The 18,969-nt window shown below is 48.2% G+C and overlaps 1 protein-coding gene across 6 annotated transcripts in view; it reads right to left on the bottom strand.

Annotated features, from left to right (window-relative positions):
- Positions 1-18,969, bottom strand: part of AGAP1 (ArfGAP with GTPase domain, ankyrin repeat and PH domain 1) — a 431,164-nt gene that overhangs the window by 39,949 nt on the left and 372,246 nt on the right. For all 6 annotated transcript variants that reach the window (XM_084779501.1, XM_084779502.1, XM_084779503.1 and 3 more), the window contains 3 exons: positions 18,362-18,516; positions 15,151-15,241; positions 9,582-9,804 (listed from right to left, as the gene is read on the bottom strand). In XM_084779501.1, the coding sequence (XP_084635627.1) occupies positions 9,582-9,804; positions 15,151-15,241; positions 18,362-18,516 (469 nt within the window). The remainder of the gene's footprint in view (positions 1-9,581; positions 9,805-15,150; positions 15,242-18,361; positions 18,517-18,969) is intronic.

The raw sequence follows: 18,969 nt of genomic DNA, 5'->3' as shown, positions 1-18,969 counted from the left end.
GCAATCACTGCTTCCATCAGCAGGGGTCACCAGCATTCATCAGGAAGGCTCCTGGTGCTTCAGGACCACTGGCTCTCTAAGCCTGGATGACATGGACTCCTGCTCGCGCTGTCTTCTGGACTCCAGAATAACTTTGTTATTGTTTTTGGAGATCAAATTATTTGGTCAGTTTTACAGACTCTTACATTTCTAGGTCAATTACATTTCTCTATCGGCTTGTCCATTTTTTTTTTTCCTGGTGAAAAGGTAAAAGGCAGCTATGATTTTGGGATGGACATGTTGAATTTATACATCAATCTGGGAGAGCTGCTGTCCGAACAATATTAATCTTCCAAACCAAAACCCCGCACCCTGACAGCCAGTGCTCCTTTGATCTCTCACAATCATGCTTTGTCGTTCTCTGTGCACAGGTTCAGTTTGCGTTCATGTTTCTTTCTATGTTACTTGTAAATGGAATTGTTTCCTTAATTTCATTATGGTTACTGCTGGTTTTAGCAATACAACTGAGTTTTGAACAATGATCTCCTGTCCTTCAATCTTGCTGAAGCTGTTTGTTACTTGTTAGTGTTTTGCTGTTCCTCAGGGTTTTCAACATAAACACTGTAACATCTGCAGGCAGATGTTTTACTTTTTCTCTCCTCATCTGGACATATCTGTTCCCCTTCCCCAGATTCCCTGACTTAAACTTCAAATGCAATGTTGAAAAGAAGTGGGGGACATTTTTGCTTTGTTCCTAAGCTTAGGTACACATTGGCAGCGCCTTACCACTTAAGTATGAGGGGACTTGTTGGTTTTTCATAGACGTTCTTCATAAGATTCAGGAATTTCCATTTTACTCTCTTCTGTGAAGGTTGTGGCTGGGTGTTTGTATCACAGAAAGGTATTGGTTTTGTCTCAAATATTTTCTACATTCCTCACACTGTGATTACTGTAGTGCATTATATACAAACCTGTGTGTGCCTGTGTATGTATGTACTTGTGTGTGTTGAACCAACCTTGCATTCCTGGGACAAATGCCACTTGAACACAGTCTGTGAATCCTCTTCTAGGGGGCCACGGGATGCTATGAGGCTATAACTGGGATGGTACTCTGGACATGCCAGGACAGACTCAAATATGGCAAAGAAGGACAGATGGCTTGGTCTCAGGAAGTACAGAGTGCTGTCTGGAGGCCTGGCCTCACCTCAGACAGAAAGTCTATGGGCAGGGCTATCGACATCATGTCATGGCAACAAACGCTTCTTGAATGTGCTAGACTCACCTGCAAGGTTAAAGTACATCCCTGAACTTTACTCCTGGGATGCCCGTTGAATAGGCTTGGGGTGTGTCTTGAGGATGTGTGTTTTTAGGTGGTGCTGGTGCTGGTGCTGATGCTGATGCCACAGAGCAAAACAAACACACTCCGTGCACTCAGGGGAGAGAACATAGGCCATCTGTCCCTCTTACTAGCAAGCAGGCAGGATCCAGGAACAAAGCCTAGTACACTCTCTAGATAAGAAGGGGCCTAGGAAGTTTCATAAATATTATTTTCTTTTAGCATTAACTCCACATGATTAAGTGCGTAGGTATAATGACTAGTTTCTTTTTACAAAGGATCAAACACCCTTGCTTTGGAAACTAGACTCACAGACGAGGCTGAACTACAAACCCTGGGCTGAGCTCTGTATGTCATCATACAGATACAGTGACGGGTGAAGCACAGCCTACACACTTTTTGCAACTGGAGTTGGGTCAGGGACACGAGCAGAGTGAAGCCAGGTCAGGAACAGGGCGGAGCCGTGCGAAAAGCTTGGCCAGCCCCGGTGTTAGCTGATCAGCTGTTCAGAGTTCTCAGGACCATTTTCTGCAGGAGTGCTTAAGATCAGCACCAGCTGCACAGAATGGAGACTTCTGATTCCTGAGCAGAGTATGGGCTTGCCACGTGGAAACAACAGGAAACCAATACCTCACTGTCCCTTCTTCCTTCACTATGTGAGGCTTCCAGACAGAGTTTATTAGTGGGAAGACACGGTGAACAAAGCACCATATGCAAAGACACACCCAGACACAGAATGGCTAAGGACAGAGAAACCGAGTGCAAGCTGGGCTGGGGCTGGGCATGGCTACTGTGGTGTGAACCTCACAGCTTTTCTAGCTGCTGTGCGGATGCCCTCTTTCTAGTACTGCAGAGCCAAGAGGGACAGGGACAGAGGGACTAAGGATGCTGTCAGGGATCAGATTCCGGCTCAAGTGGTCAGTGTGATCCCAGGCAGGGAACACTGGGATCCCCAAACCTGCCTCATCCTCATTTGTAAACCCCAGACTATCCCTCCATGCTCAGGAAAAGCAAGCAGGAAACTGGGGACACCAGGTATGCTCACCCTCCGCCCCTGTCAAGATGGACACAGGGAGAAGGGCGTTTCCCATGCGGAACCACAAAACTGCACCGAAAGACATGACCCTTTGGAGGACGTCACAAGAATCTGAAGAAAGCATTTGTTGGCTCATGGTATGTAACTCAAGCCTAAAACAGTTAGCCTTCCTGTCTCCTTCCTTCACAAGTTCTCCCAAGTGGACAGAGGCTCAACTGGCCAAGGTGCCTGAGAGACATCCTCTGGGCAGGATTGGAAATCTGAACATGCGCAAGCTCCTCAACTGTCTCCATGGATACATTTCAGAGAGACAATAATGCAGGTTTCCAACCCAAGACTGCTCTCTGGCAGGGAGGCTGGCTTCCAGCTCACACTGGCTTCCCACAGCCAGCAGATAAACAGGAAGGCTCCTGGGTAGTGGGTAGCATGGGAAACCCTGCACCCTGCCCCGTCCAAAGGCGAACGTGAATACAGGCACCCTTTGCAAATGGAGACCCTTTATGGTTAAGCTTAGCAAGATTCTTCAAGCCACCCTTCCCATGATAAGAAAGAATCGGTCTCTTCAGGGCTGAGCACAAATTCCCACCCAAGCTCCCTGGTCTCGGCTTGTGTGAGGAAGTGCTGTTTCTTGTCACTGTAATCTATAGGTATTATTTTTAAAGCAGTGTTAATGTACTCCTCATCTGTACATTTTCCTAATTGGCTTAATATTTATAGTAGGATATTTGGGATCTGGGCCCAGTGCTCTGGTAAACTCAAGCGTATTTAGCAATGTGATAATGAGGCCCATCCAGTCAGCAAGGGCTGCCCCGTGAGTTATGGCGCTCTCAGATTCCAACTCGGCTGCTAAGAGAAGTTGCTAAATATCTTAAGTAAAAGCAGAGGTCCCCAAGCAGCTGTTGGGCTTGCAGAGCCGTGATTGTATAAACTTTATTGGCAGTAAATGTCACTCCTGCGAGTAGCAAAGCCTTGGCTCTTCAGGAGTCTGCTGCTGCCGGGGCTTGTGCTGGACACACAGGGGACAGGGAGGGTGGCCTTACTCTGTGGTTGGGGTTGGAGCATGGCCGCTGCCGACAGGCACGCTATGGTGACAGAAATTCACTTTGAGTTCCAATTAGTGGCACTGTCATTTTCGGGGGCTCCTGCCAATTAATTAAGGCTGTCAAACAGAAAAACCACAGCGTTCACATGGTAATTTATATTGGAAGAGACAAGCCTCAGGAGCACAGAGGCTCCCTCCACAAACAGATCTCTCCCCTCAGAGCGCTGGAATAAACACGGGAAGATAACTGAGATAAGAGACGTGTGCGTGTGCACGTGCACGCGTGCGGAGGGGTCTGCGTGGGCAAAGAAGAAAGTTAAACTGCCCTTGTTATAACTGTTAACTCTGGTCGCCAGAGAAGAAGACAGGCTGATTAAAACTCCAAACGAGCCCCCAGCTCCCTGAACCCTCTGCGTCCAGGATGATAGAATCAGAGGAGTTTATTCATGCCATTAAGCCCCAGAGAACTTAATTGAAAGAGGAGCACAGCCTGGACCTTGACAAGCGGGAGGTCACAGTAATTGCTGCCGGACATATTTAACATTAAGATAATCAGGCCATTAATTACCCTTCGGATCATTAAATCAGCCAGTTGCAAAATGAAATTTCTGCCTCTATTACTCACTTGAGAGACCACAGGGGTGGCCTTTAATTTATCAGGGAGCTTGAGCTACAAAGGCTGGGGCTGGGGGAGGGCAGCCGGGGAGGGGGTCCCCCCCCCCCCCACGCACGCTGTGGCGGTGGTGGCCGGGCAGGCATCAATCCGCCATGCTTGGTGATCGTGGCAAATTAACTAGGTAAGATAACCTCCCCGTGCAAAGGCAGAAGCTGGGGGTATGTAAATAGATGAGGGCAGACAGGGAGCTCAGAGTGTGCACACCACTTAGCAAGATAATAAAGGGAATCATCCTTGATTATCAGTGCTAATTTGGACACTGCCGGTAGCTTGTTATGCGTGTTCTGAGTAGCATTTAATTAATTCAATTGCTTGTTAATGAGGGAAGTGACATGTGGGAGCAGATGCCACCCAACTGCAGATGGACTCTGGTCAGTCCAGCAAAGGCCTTTTTTCTGTCTCCTACTTCTCCCCCTCCCCATCTTTTTTTTTTTTTTTTTTAAGAAAGAGAATAGAGAAAGGTGTCCAGCATAGAGGAACACTTAAAAGACACAAAACATTGACCTCAGCAGGCCAAGAACTGTTGAAAAATAATCAGACGAGACAATCCTGGGGCCGCGTGGGCAGTCATGTCCCCGAGGCCACATTTAGAACAGCACATCTTTATGCCAGAAATTTGAGCCCGAGATTACTATATTGTGATCTTATGATCAAACCTAACAAGACAAAGACACGGCCAAGTGGGGCTGCTTTTAATATCTCAGAGTCAGCTGCGGGGATCCAATTATTTTCAGTTTGGATACATTTCCCCTTTATCAATAACTCCGTGTGCATAAATAAGATGAAAGTGGCCCTGCAGAATCAAAGAGAAGTGGTACTCCCCTTGCCGGGCAGACTGCTTGGGTCTGGAAGTGTGTGGCCAGTCTTCTCCCACGCAGGTTTCTGATGTGCGCCCTGATCTTCCTACCCATGGCCACGTTTCTTTACAGGGAGTTTAGGCAGGGAGATGAAGTTACAAACAACGAACGAGGGGTGGGTGGGGAGGACGCTCAGACCGGGAGGAGGACGCGTACCAAACCCGCCAATGTTCCCTTCCAAGTGGCATCAAAGTGTAGGTAATGGGTGATTTCGGCTGTGTTTAGAGTTCTCTCACGAGCGGTTCCTGGAACTGAAAACACAGTTTGGCATTCCAACTACCTTTGATTTCCCAGCTCAGGCCAGCAGGTGCCAAGCACCACGTAAATAGGCTACCCGTGCTAAAATGTAAATAGCACGGTCCCTGCTGACCTTCCCAGGCCAAAGAACATCAGGGAGACAAAGACAGGAAGCCTAGCGGCTACAGCTAGGCTACCAAGGCCTGGCTTCCACCCAGAGGGCTCTGCCTTGCTCTGGTAGGAAACCACCTTCACTGAAGGCTGAATCAGCACGGCGATGAAGGAAGGCAGGTCAGCATGCTGCGGACCTTCCTAGAAACGGCCATGAGGACAGGTGTCTCAAGGGTTTGCTGGAGCGGCTCGGCTGTGCTGTAGACTCCCAAGCCTCATGTCACTGATGCGAGGGGCCAGGGGGTGTGGACGCAACAAGTGCACCTGGTACCTGGGTGCCAGGTGACCATGTTGTGTGCTGCATAAACAGTTACTTGACTCATAATGCTGTTACCGTAATGGCTATTTTTCTTTCATTTCAAAGGGTCACCAATGATCCTGGCACTTCCTCCACCTATATGTTAACTAGCCTCTTCACATGGGGACCCAGACCCTTGAGCACCTGGTGGCTCCAGGCTCAGCTGTTCCAACTGTCCTCTATACAGCTTGACACACAAACACATCCACTGAGGCACCCCCATTCTTAGCCCGAACTCCAAATAATTCTGTCCCTTATTGCTGCCTCTCAGATCATCTCAATATGCCTGTCTGTGTACAATCAATATTTTAAGTGTGTGCTTAAATGGTATCAATAGCAGTGTGTGTGTGTGTGTGTGTGTGTGTGTGTGTGTGTGTGTGTGTGTGTGTGTGTGTAAGGTGTTCTGACTTTAGCCCAGATGTAGTTAATTGTTGCCACATCGATCTCCCCCTAACATGATCCTTTCTCCAAATCAAACCCCTATCACAGAGGGGTGGAGGGCATCTTCTCCCCTCCTGTGACAATAAATTTAATATCGAATCTACTAGAAAAAAATGGCAGCTGTTGCAGAATCCATCCAAAAAGATTTTTTTTCCCCTTCCTGGGAGTAATTAAAAGATGCTTTTCTTGACTAATGATCCCCCTGTTTAGGAATGGGAAGTCAATACTGCTTCAGCTGTCGTCAGCTCCAATTGATCACAATGCTGCTCCAGTTTGAACGGCAGTTCTCGGGGTGGCTGAGGATCGCTGGAACCAATTATAGGCTATCCAGAGCTGCCCTAATAGGGGTGTGGGGACAACAGGCAGAAGGCCAGCCAGCTGTGCCAGGCGCCTCTTCTCCCAACCTGCCTGTAGTCCTGGTTGATGCCAATGCTTGGCTGTTTCAGGGGACTGGCTGTTTCTTTGCAGAAAGACATGCTGTGTGCTCCTTCTCCACAGTGCTATGTGCATATGTCTGTGCACAAGAGTGTGTGCATGTATGTAAGCATGTCTACACACATGTCTCATTATGCTTTGTGTGTTAGGATGTGTATGTTGGACTGTGCATACATCTGTTAGGATATATGTATATGTGTGTGTATGTTGGACTATGTGTATATCTGTTAGGATATGTGTATGTGTGTGTGCACATGTGTGTGTGTGTGTGTGTGTGTGTGTGTGTACACGCACAGCACATTTTAAATTACAATCTACAGTCAGATGAACCTGGTGAATTATGTTGAAACAGACCTGAGCTCAGTGGGAAAACACCTGGGCCCTTGTTTCAAACAGTGACACTTTTTTTTTTCTTGAACTAACATCAACATTTCATTCTGGGATTAGCTTCTGGCCCCTTGATGCTTCTACTGACCAGCTCCAAGTCCTCAGGGAGAGGTTAGGGGGCCTGAGGGTAGGTGAGGGATCTTGGACAGGCAAGACCTAGACTAGGTATAGACTCTCTTGGGGTAAATTCTACACTAACTCTAGCCGAGACTTCCAGACTTTGGTTTCTATTTGAGGCAAGGGTGGGAAGTGGGAAAGGTGGCAGGAACTCTCCTGTGCTATGTATGGGCTGTGGTACTTCCCCTCTATGATGCCGTCTCTAAGGCTGGTAACCTAGGTGGCCCTCGGCTCATTCTGTGTTGGTCCTTTCCATCACCCTGATGCTGGTCTCAGTCCTCCTGGTAACAGATGGAATGTGGTCAAACACAAACAGAACACTATCCAAATCCTGATACCAGCTACTCCAGGCTCAAGAGCTTCCCAGAGTAACCCATCCCGTAGGAAGCGCACTGCTGGACACGCACGCCGCAGGCAGAACCTTACTGCCTCACCTTAGGCTGTCCTTGTCCCCACCCCCACCTCTCTCCTGGAGATCAGCCAAGGCCGTGCACTTCCCAGAACCGATGTCCTCAGCTGTCCCCAAGAGGGTCCACCTGTCACGATGCTCTTCCGTCACTCATCCTCTCCCTTCTCTCTTCCCCGTCCCCACCCCTCTCTTCTTATGAGTGATTGGCGAATATTTATTGAATTCAACCAGGCGAAAACTTCCTGGGGTAATTTTTACCAAAGGCACAAATAAGCCTCCAGCTCTTATTCTTGTCTGAAAGTTGAGAAATTCCAAAACTGCCTCTTGAGATGGCGGACGTGCCACCATGTCACATCAGTACAGCCTAGTGGGAGGGGTCCTGACTCGGAAGGGCTCTCCAGAACAATCCAGGGTGACCAAAGGTGAGAATTTCAACTGCAGTCACTCTAATTGTGAGGAGGAAGACTCCCTCTCCCTGCCCGTCTCTAAGCAGTAAGGGCGACAGGGTGATGTGCACAGTGCTGGGCAGAGCAGAAAGCCATTGTCCAAAGCTCAGGGCAGACAGTGGTCAGAACTCTTCGCTGCCCACACAGTGGCCACTCACTGCTGGTGCATGGAGACAATCACATATCAGTTTCTAATTGTCCTAAATCCTAAGAGAACAGCAAACCTTTCTAATTCACGGCATTAAATACATCCTGTAGTTACTTTTGAAACTAAACGGCCAGGTGCACAAAGTTAATTTTTTTTTCTAACTCATTTCAATGTTTTTCTTCATGCATTAAACAGCTTAACTTCCAACCTCTTTCTTTTCTTTCATCTTCAGATTGATATTTAGCCACACACTACGAAAAAAAATTAGGTACCACAAAGCAAATACATGTTTTAGGATGGTTTGGGGTGAAGAGCCAATCTGGCTTCCATATGAGTGTTAAATCACAAGAGATCATAGTTTCTCAAAAGGTAGCATATCTTTGATTTGTAAGAAAGCCAGCCCTTAACTGTGTTACACAGACTAACACACACAAGGAGGAGCTGTCACAGCAAACCCATGGGGTTTTAACCAGGATGCTTTATGTACCTTGCTGACCCTCCCTTCCTGTTCCCCTTCCCACTCTGGCTAACACAAAGGGCAGAACCAAACGTACACCAGCCTCACTCCTGATGTGCACTAGAGGGGGCGCCACACAGTCATTTTGCAGGGTTGGTGAAATGAAGTTAGCCAGCTAGTCTCAGGAGATCAATGGCCAGAAACCTGGACTTGCAGCTTAACCACCCAGTGGTTTATATTGGCTCGGGCTCTGCGTCTTCTTACCAGCAAAACAAACCACATAAACTCCAGGCGCCGAGCAGGGCAAGCATCTCTTCCTCCTGTTTTCCCGAGAAGTCACAGCAGAAGCTGGCCTCAAGCCCCTGTGCTGGGCAGTCAGGGGGACACAGAGCACCCACCTAAGTACTGTGGATGTCTTTGGTTAGACCAACCAGAGATGAGCTGACCCCTCTTGCCACTATCGGATAGGGCTTCTTTGAAAATGGACTATTTCAGCCACCTCTTGGGGGAATTAAATATGTATGCATATTCTCAAAAATGGTTTATAATTGCTGCAAATGAAAAATGAGAAACTAAATGGCCTCAAAATAAATGCGTTTTTATCTTGGATAACAATTAGCATTAATGAGGAGTCACCATACATTATGCTTAACTATACTTCAATAAATGTGTTAGAAGTCTATTTTAGAAAATAAAATACATTTTCTATCATAAACTCACTTGTTGGCAACAGCTTGTGAGGGGGTTGGCTACTCCCAAGATGCTTACCAAGGTTGTAAGAAGGAATACAAACCCAAAGAATCAAATATTTATCATTAGTATTAGCACAGCTTGTGCCTATTAGAAATATATTAATTAAAGTAATATATTCATAAGCTTGGAAGCCTAATATATTTTCAAGAGGGGAGAGGAATCCCCAAGGTCTAAAAATAAACATAAAAAATTAAGGAGTTTGAATCATCCAGTCTTCTCTGCACCAGTTTCAAATACAGAAGTTTCCAGACTAAGGCTAATCGGCATTTCCATGTGTTCCCAGGGCCACTACTGCAGCTGCCCCCGAGGTCATCCCCAGCTGTATGACTGCTGGGCAAGCACCTGGGTGTTCCTACCTTGTGGAGTCCAATGAGGGTTTTGTCCGTCCCTGGCTGCTCTCTTCCCACACGCTGTTGGCCAACTCATTCCCGATGGAGGACATCACCTTGATAAGCTCCATGGGCCAGTCATCAAGGTCTAGCGATCGGACCCGAGAGAGGTGGGTGCCAAGATTCCGGTGGATCCCTGAGCACTCGATGCACATGAGAGCTCCCAAGTTCAAACTGGCCCAGTTAGGGTCTATAGGAAGAGAACAGGAGCAAAACGCCATCAGACTACCACCAGTCCCCAGTCACATCACTTCAAGTTGTTCTTGGGGTCAGGAAAGACAAGGCATGTTGCTAGCAGCTGTTGCAAATCCAGGGTTTCCAAGTACTGGTGTTCATTTGGACAGAAACACCTCTTCTAACATGTTAGCAGCACCATCCACCTCCACAGGACTGGTCCACAACAGACAAAAGACAAAACAAAACAAAACACCCATCATGTGTGTTGAGCTGCCCACTGTGGACTGCTGCTGCTGAAGGGAGTGAGAAGCAGAGACAAGGCAACTGGGTGACACCAAGGAACAGGTCATACCTGGAGGCTGCACTGGTCCTCATAACCCTTTCTGCTATTGTCAGCACAGCTTAGGCAAGCTGGCGAATTTTGAAGATGGAAGAGGCGCACTCCTTTGAGAAGGTATGGCCATCACGGGTCTTGCTGAATAGTACCCACTGCAGCAACCCACAGTGCTCCCTTGGCCACTGGCAGGTCAGTGGGCAAGTAACATAGTTATATCAGGACCTAGCTCCCCCTGGGATGATAGGACAAGGATACAGTTCTGTAGGATGACTGGCTTGTGAGGAGAATGCCTTTAGGGGCCCTGGGACAGATCTGTCATTGTGTGAAACTGGATGACATCATCAGAAGATTAGGAACTTGGGGCTAGGGCTGGCTCTGTGCTTAGAATCTCTAGGTGTTATGCAAAGACAGGCTGACCTTGATGGCCAATGGCTCTCACAGCGACAGGAAGACGCTAAACTCAGACAGGTAGAACCGGCATTTACCCAAGTCTACCAGAAGAGTCAGCAAAAACTGATCTGACCCACTGGGGAGACTTCCTGGGCTCTCTGCAGGCTAAAGGACCATCAGTGGTTGCATGGCGACTAACCAGATGTCAGCCTGCCACTTACTTAACATCAGCACATCTCTAGAAGATATGGCTGAGTCATATCCCAGAGGAGGCTCTGGAAGTGAGGCTTGTGATCTCAAAGATGTTCTGATGAGGAAGGGAAAACCTAAGTATTACATAGAAGCAGAGAACACGATACAGAAACAGACAGACTCCATCTGAACACAGGGAAGGAGTAAGTAATAGGCAGCAGAAGATAACAGAGCTGTAGTTTGGATGTGAAATGTCCCCCACAGGCCCACGTGTTTGGACACTTGGTTTCCTGTTGGTGGCGCTGTTTTGGGTGTGAAAGCTGTGATAGGTGAGGCCCAAGTGGAAGAAGTTAATCTCTAGTGGGATAAGCCTTGAGGTTTGCAGCTCCAACCCACTTCCTGTTCTCTCTGTGAGTCCCGATGCATGGAGATATGAACAGCTGGCCTAACCTCCTGCCGCCAGGAGTCCCCATCCCCCGTCCCCCATGACAGACTGCAGCTCCTCAAACTAAAGTGAAGATGAGCCTTCCTCCATACAAAGATGAGAAAAGCAATGAGTGGGAACAGCACGGAGGAAACAGAGGCAGCACGGACGAAGGCCTGACCCAGATGCTGAAGAGCTTGCACGCCCTCCTCAGCAAGGCTCCAGCCTGGTGTCTGCAATCCCCCACAGCTAGACTTCTGCCTGGCTGTCTCTGTCAGGTCTGTCCACTGAGACAAGGCAGCCATAACTGCCAGCCACCTCCATGGCTAATCCCTTCAGCCCATTGCTGGCCTCTTGTCCACTGCCTATTCTCCTGATGCAGTTAAAGTTAAGTGTCTCATTGGGATTTTCTCCTTGGTTTTAGTCTTTTCCTTGTTACTTTCTGCTCAAACTGCTCCTCACCTGTGCTCCTCCAATCTTTTCTCTTCGTGGCGAAGCCAGGCTTTAGTGACAACCTAAACTCTAACACCTTACAGTAGCAGCTCTTAACCTGTTCCTTGCTTACGAGGTGGAACACTTTGCATAGACCTCCCTGAGGTCAGCCTGCCTTGCTGAGGGACTCTGTCAGCAGTCTCTCTACCTCTCCCAACCACACCAATGTCCTCCTGGGATCTGGGAGTTAACACACATTATTTCTTCGTCCCCATGGATATTCTCTCAAATTCAACCCTATCTTCTTGAACTGAGCCCCTACTTTCTCCACACATCGTGGTAGGGCCGTAGCAGCTCATGTCTGTACGTTCACATCCTGGTCCCTGCAGGCCACCTTCCAACAGCATCCATGAAATGTGGCAGGCCCGGTTACATTGTTAACATGTTACCAAGACTTAAAATCTGCTGTGGCTACTACCTGCCCCTGGGATCAAGTCCAGAGTCTCTACAGACAGGATCAGAACTGAGCCTCACACCTTCCCCCCTGCCTCATGTGAGATGCTCACTACCTCCACCCACCTGTGTCCAACACTTCCAGCTGTGCCTGGCATGCTGCTCTCCCTTTGGGCTCAGCTAGAATTATCTTCCCTGGGGCAGCTCTCTTGGTTACCTCCTACCCACCCCACCCCGACAAAGTAGTAAGGCGATATCACACTCTGCTTAGGTAGAGCTTGGTGTGCCCACTCTTTCTGTTGGCTTTAAGCATTAGGGGCCATGACAACACACTGTATCCAGGTGAATACAGAACAGCCCCACCAGAGCAGAGCCCACATCTAAGGGAGCGAGGTATGGTAGAAACTGGATGACACCACCAGAAGGCCTACTAGGTCTACCAGGAACTGACAGGGCTGGATGACAGCACTAGCATGGCAGAGCTTCGTGGACCAGAAGTCAGGCTGGGCTGTCTCTCAGCTTTGTCCTGGAAGGTCTAGCACACTGATGAGGTCCACGTGTGTGTAGGGGCTCTCTAAGCTCTGGGATGCCCCAGGTTGTTTTCTGGATATGCTCCTGGTGGTTAGCAACTGGTACTCCCAACAGAGATTTCTACTGCCAGTGGGTTCTGGACAGAGCTGGGCTGGGCCAAGGTGTAAGCTCCCTCTAGAGCGAAAGTCTCAGAGATAGTGATGGGCCTTCCTTTCTCTGAGAGGTGGATACCACTGACCTTTCCAGATTCACTAGACCAGAATCTCCCTTTCTAGACAAGCAGCACACAGCTACAGTGCCCAGTGCCCCCTTTGGAAACGATGACCTGCGCAAACTAACTGCAAATCGGAGGAGGTGCCTGGTGATGGTAGCCTCAAATCCCACATTGCACTGAAGTTCTTAAGCCATATCCTTGACCCCCACAGGGGTGAAGCACATGAAATGGTGGGCCAGCGAGACTCTCTTAGGTGGGCAGAGAGCCACAGAGTTTGTCACACTACCAACAAGATGCCACCAGTACTTTCCCTGAGCCTTTAGATGTGGAGTGGTTCTGATTTTTGTTCATGAAGTCAGGGAAGAGGAACATCTTCCAAGCTGGTGTCTGATCCTTCCTCGCCCCTCCCACTGAGCTTCCTCCTAAAGGGGATTGCTGCAGTCAGCGGCACACGCCCTAGGCAGGCCTTCAGCATACCGCCTCCATGCTCTGTGACCACGCTCACATCTGATTGCCAATTCAGGGCACGGGGGTCTGTTTCCTGGTATTTGCAACCAAAAATTTGGTATTTGTACTTAAAATTCTTCCCTGATTGCTCACGTACTTTTGAATCTGAGTCTCCAAGCAGCTTAAGGCCTCTGAGGAAGCAAGAAGATGGCGAAGGGTATAGGCTAAATCCGACAGTACTGCTTGCTGCCTCAGTGACTGCTGGGCCCCGAACTCTTCCGTGACCTTTTAAAGGGCCCAGGACAATACCAACTATCACTCTTTAGAACTAAAAAAAAAAAAAAAAAAAAAAAAAAAAGACAACACATGTGTGGATTGGATGCAGCTTACCTAGTGAATGGTCTTTGGACCTCTTTTCCAGAAGCTTCCAACCCTGCTTTTCTCATCTCTGTCTCATCTGTTCATGGGGCCTTGTCTGCAGTCTGATCCTAAGGCCTCCCCTTCCGGCCCATCCTTAGCATGCACATGCCCAACCCGTCAGAAAAGACCTGTGACCTCCAATTTGCCACATGCCACAGTTCCTATAAAGCCATAGATTGATTTCTTTTTGAGGAATCTTTAGATGCATGCTGGAAACAATTAGAGATGTCAATCTCTGGATTTTTTTTATTTTTTAATATGCCTCAGGTTTTGTGCGTAAAAAAAAAAGTCTGGTTTAAGGAAAGTTTTGGATAAAAACACACTTCAAATAAATGTTCTTCTCTTTCCACCTCACGTTTTGAAAGTAAAATTTAAAAATTCAAACAAAAAGAGACTTTAAAGCAGTATCCAAAGGAGCCTGAGGAAGATGCCCTTCCTGCCCCTGCGGATAGGCTCCTGCCGGGCTGTGGTTAGCCAAGCTGCTCGGACAAGCTGCTGGCCAGGGCCCCGAGTGCTTCCCCTTCATCTGGAGCAAGCCTGGCCTAGTGTCTTGCTGTCTCCTGAGGTGATGCTCACAATCCATCTGCAGGGCTCCGACTCACACTGCTGTTCTAGTCTCATCTGGTGAGCAGGTACGATCAGGCAATCTCCCCCATAAAAACAGCACGGAATTCTGTTCCTGCTGTGAAATGTGGACGGTTCACCTCCGCCTACAAAGGCACGAAGACCTCGCCATCTCTCCTAGGGACATCCAAGTGTCTCCATCGTTTCAAAGCCCGGGTTGCCACGTTTCTCTGCTCACCCAGGGAGGCCTCTGTGAGGCTGCAGCCTCCAGTACCATCACTTTTCCCCCTGTCAACTCTCTCTCGGGGCCCTTCTGACAAGCCAACTCTGGCAGGAAGCTTGCTTTGAGGCGGAAGGTTCTTGGTCCCTTTACTCCTTCTCCAAGGCTGTAGACTATGCTGTGTGGGTGGGGCTCATGGCTCGCCCACGAGGCTCACTGATGTCACAACCAACAACACAGGTGTGTTCAGTTCCCAGACACCCTCATCTGAACCAGCACATTTTATCTTGTTTGAACTGCATCTCTCCCTCTTCAAGACCCTACATAACAACATAAATGGGCAAAGTTTGTTCTATATAGCTTGTGAGGATGTAGACTTAGGATAAAAGACTCTACCACCCAGGATATAAGAAGGAAGCTTCTCTCTCAAAGGGCATATTGGGCATATTTCCTTTCACAGAACATAAAGTGTGAAATAAAACTGGAATAACTCCAAGGGATGCAGTCCTTACAGTTTCAGTCCCATTGGGATACCTGAGGCTTAAAAGCAGGGCACACAGCAGTCCAACAGCAACCCCATATACAAGAGATGCTACACTTCTACCAGTGAAGCTGTGTAAAGGACACTGTGTTAAAGTAAAACCCAAACTCCAGTGTGTCAAGCCCTCGATGCCAAGAGCCCTCCCTGCCGTAGCCGACAGGCATCCAGGGGCACTTTCCTCCCAGCGTACTTACTTTGGGTGTCGCAGTCCACGCAGTGGGCGTTCCCTCTCATGTTCCGAATGGACTGCAGTGCCATGGCCTCACTCTGGCTGGTTAGTCGGGACTAGGCACAAACGAAGACAGAAAATGCAAGATATGAGAAGCCAGGAGAAATCCACGCATCTAATGATGCCAGAGAAAAACCAAAACAGATTATCCACAGGTGCAGCGGCATGCGATCTCCGAACAATTACTCCCTTTCTGGTATCTTAGGGAAGTCTGGGAGGGAGACTGACAGGGCGTATATCAGGATTATTGACTGAGGTAGACTCTGCCCAAAAGTGAGCAAAGTGGTCAGACCTCCATCATTTGTGAATGAACCAGAGACTGCTACGCTGAGAATGTCACTGGCTAATACACTTTCATGGATACATAGCTACTTGGTGTGAAGATTAGGATGAGCAAAAGATAATCTGTGTATCTGCCAAGGGTCAGGCCTTAGTCAGCATCCTGAGTGTGGTCCCTGGATCTTCATCTGAAACCCCAGACCACACCACACATCACAGCCAGGAGAGGCTCTCCTCATGTAAAGATCTTTCAGTTACTACAGCATCGAATCATAGTTACTTGCTGGAGTGAGGCAGGGGGCATTTATTTTTAAGCATACCTTATGGTCTTCCTTCAGCAGAGACGGTTTTTAAAAAAATTTTTTTAATTTTTTATTTTTTGGTAAGCCTGCCTACTGTGGCAAGGTTAGAAAATATGGAAAAAGACATGGGCATTTATAAACTAGGATTCAATCATCCAGAGAGCCTCTAGCTCACTGGTTTTTAACCTATGGGTTGTGACCTCTTTGGGGTGTGTTTCAAATGACCCTTTCAGAGGGGTCATACATCAGATATTCTGCATATCTGATATGTACATTATAATCTGTAACAGTAGCAAAATTAGTTCTGAAGTAGCAATGCAACAATTTTACGCGTAGGGGGATCACAGCATGAGGAACTGTATGTAAGGGCGGCACCGTTAGGAAGTTTGAGAACCACCGCTCTGGCTATTTCTTTATGCACATCTGTATCTGCAGGCACTACTGTGGGAAAGCCAGATGGGTGGGTACTGCCTTGCAGCTGGCCTTTCCAGCCTAGTAATTCTATCACTTGATGCCAACCTACCTTCCGACTTCATCGCTTAAGTGCATGCGTACTTACTGAGTATACAGCAAGTTCCTTGGCTATCCATTTGGGCTACTCTAACCGTCCTCAATCCTGGACAGTGCTATAAAGAACACGCTTCCTGTAAATGTCTACACATATTCCCAATCACATAGTGAGGATAAAATCCCGGAAGCCAGGGGGCAGAGTGGGAAAGGATATACATGTTTGGAAATGCTTATTTATTCAACATGCATTAGAAATTATAGTCAAAGCAAAAGCTGATCAGTTTCAGATTTTAGAATAAATTTTGTTTTGTGTACAAATTGTTCACAAATTCAAGTATCTTGTGCTAAACGAATGTGAAACAATTTACTGCTTGCTACTTAACAGTAAATTAGCATTTATTTGTTGCTATTGTTTAATCATCATCATGTACTATTGTGCTTTTATTTCCTCTTCGAATCAGAAAGCATTTAACAGCCTGAATTGGCATCTGGAGGCGTCACACACGCATGCAGAGGGGTCTGCCTATCTGCCTGTTTCCTTCTCCATACACCCGCACAAGCCTGTGGCCCACCGGTCAGTTGTTCTGTCTGTCTGGGTCAGCTCTGGATTTTCCACCAGGAGCTGACATACTGGGTACTCCTCTCTCTAATGGAGGCTGGACTTTTCTCAAGTCTTCAGTTGCCCCTCTCAGGGGAAGCCATTTCCACAAGTATGCTTGCCATGGGCGTGAAGGCCAGTTTTGGTGGGCTTGTATCTGCCTCTGGGCTGAGACATCGTACTATCTGGGTTTGGAGCAGCACGCTGGAAAGAGGTCTCAAGGACATAGGATGGGAGAAGCAAGCACTGGCCAGAATGTGTGAGGTTAATTTGCCCACAAAGCCTGGGATGTGCGTGCTTGATCGGCGGCGGCGGCATGTGTCCCCTTTCCCTCATCGGAAACTACAATTCCAAGCCTGCGGATGGCAGGTGTCATTGTGCCCGTGGGTGAGGAGGGGAGACACATCGTGGCTGGATGGGGACATGACCTGAGAATCCAGGGAGCTCAGAATAAAAGACAGTGGTTCTTCCCAGTTGGGTATAAACTGTCTTTGAAGAGAGAAGCAAATTATACAGTAATAATAATGGCTGTGGTCTGGCTTACCTTGGCTCAAGAGGGTAATAAAATAACACACCCCGTCTCTCTGGAAAACAGACTCCCTTCTTAATGACAAAGCCGGCCATACATCACGGGCAGAGGTTTCTTTAAATGCTTATAAATGAAACTGCAGGTGGACAGCAATGTCTTTCTTTGGTTTCCAGTCGATCGCAGTTTGAAAAATGAAAACGATCACCAAGACTCTCAACGGGTCAGCACAGAGTTCTGAGTTCAAAGACTGACATGCAAAGAGCCCGGCTGGGAAAGACAGGGCTGGCGTGGGGAAGATCGCTGAGCAATGGCCCAGAAAATGCAGGGAACGTACTTTTATTTCTGGCCAAACAACTGCTGGAGGGCTCTTTTTAATTACTGAATGAAGCATACACCAGACTTAAAAAAAACAACCCCCCCCCCAAAAAAAAAACCCCAGAAAATTCACCTTGCCCAAACTCTCCACATCTTTGCGTTTCGTTTGTATCCCTGGGGCATGCGAGGCATTTATGAGGGCAGAAGAGGGCGTCTTTTAAGTCTATGCCCCCCCTCCTTTTGATTTATTCTGCCTCGAACAATAACAACAAAAACTAAGTATGGTCGCATAAGCAGGCAGAGTCCAAAAGGCTCCATCGCCCACAGAGAAAGGCGACAGCTTCCCATGTAACGCTGGCTGCTGCAGCAAAGGCTTCATGTTGGACAATCCTGCCACACGCAGACGGCCAAGCCAGGACACCAACACATGCATGCTGTTTGCAGATACAAAGTGGTTTTATCTCTTCAATTACTTAGGTTTTTTTCCCCCTTCACAAAGCATAACCGGGTCTTGTCATCCACACAAGCCACCTGACGCTTATGTCCTCCCCCCAACCCCTCCCCAGGGCTCCACCTGGGCCTTCTTTTTTCCCCTTTAATGATCAGCAGCCTTGATTTTGGGGCAGCCTGCTGTGGGCCTTACCTTATTCTTGCTGCTCTCACAGGACTGCAGGCTGGCTAGGATCTGGCTCTCGATGGCTTGGACCCATGCGTCTCGCTCCTCGTATGTGGTGGCTTCAAAGTGCCATGTCTGGCCAGTGAGGGACACAATGATAAACTCAAAGTTTTCTTCTTGCTCTGGAACACAGAGGCGGGATGAAGGGTTCACTTTCATGAGACAGCAGTACAACGAGCCCTGTCCTGTCACGAGTGCTTCTGGGTTCAATGGCACTGGCATGGGGCTGGCGGCACACGCACGACGGTAGCATTGAGATCTGATCCACACACCTGCCAACACTCAACACCGGCTTCCAAAAAGCCAGCAGAGATAACTAGGTTTTAGTGGATGCTCGGGGGACGGGGAGAAAGGTGAGACAGCGTGGGATGGTCAGGGTCTGTGTGGGCACAAACCAAGCAACTTAGGAAGGTAGGTTTGTAACTTACTGATGGCCCTTCGGTCTGTGGGAGGAAAATGGAGTTAGTAAGCACTTGAGTACGGATCCGGGTGAACTGCTCTGGGAACACCAACGTAGGACCGAGCAACTATCAACGGGAGCTGTAATTCTCCTCGCGCTCAGACTTCAGAGTGAA

Source organism: Acomys minous, assembly GCF_964271855.1.
Source record: "Acomys minous genome assembly, chromosome: 4".
NCBI lineage: Eukaryota > Metazoa > Chordata > Mammalia > Rodentia > Muridae > Acomys > Acomys minous.
Note: the sequence above shows the minus strand (reverse complement) of the source record. Positions and strands in the feature narration are given on the sequence as shown.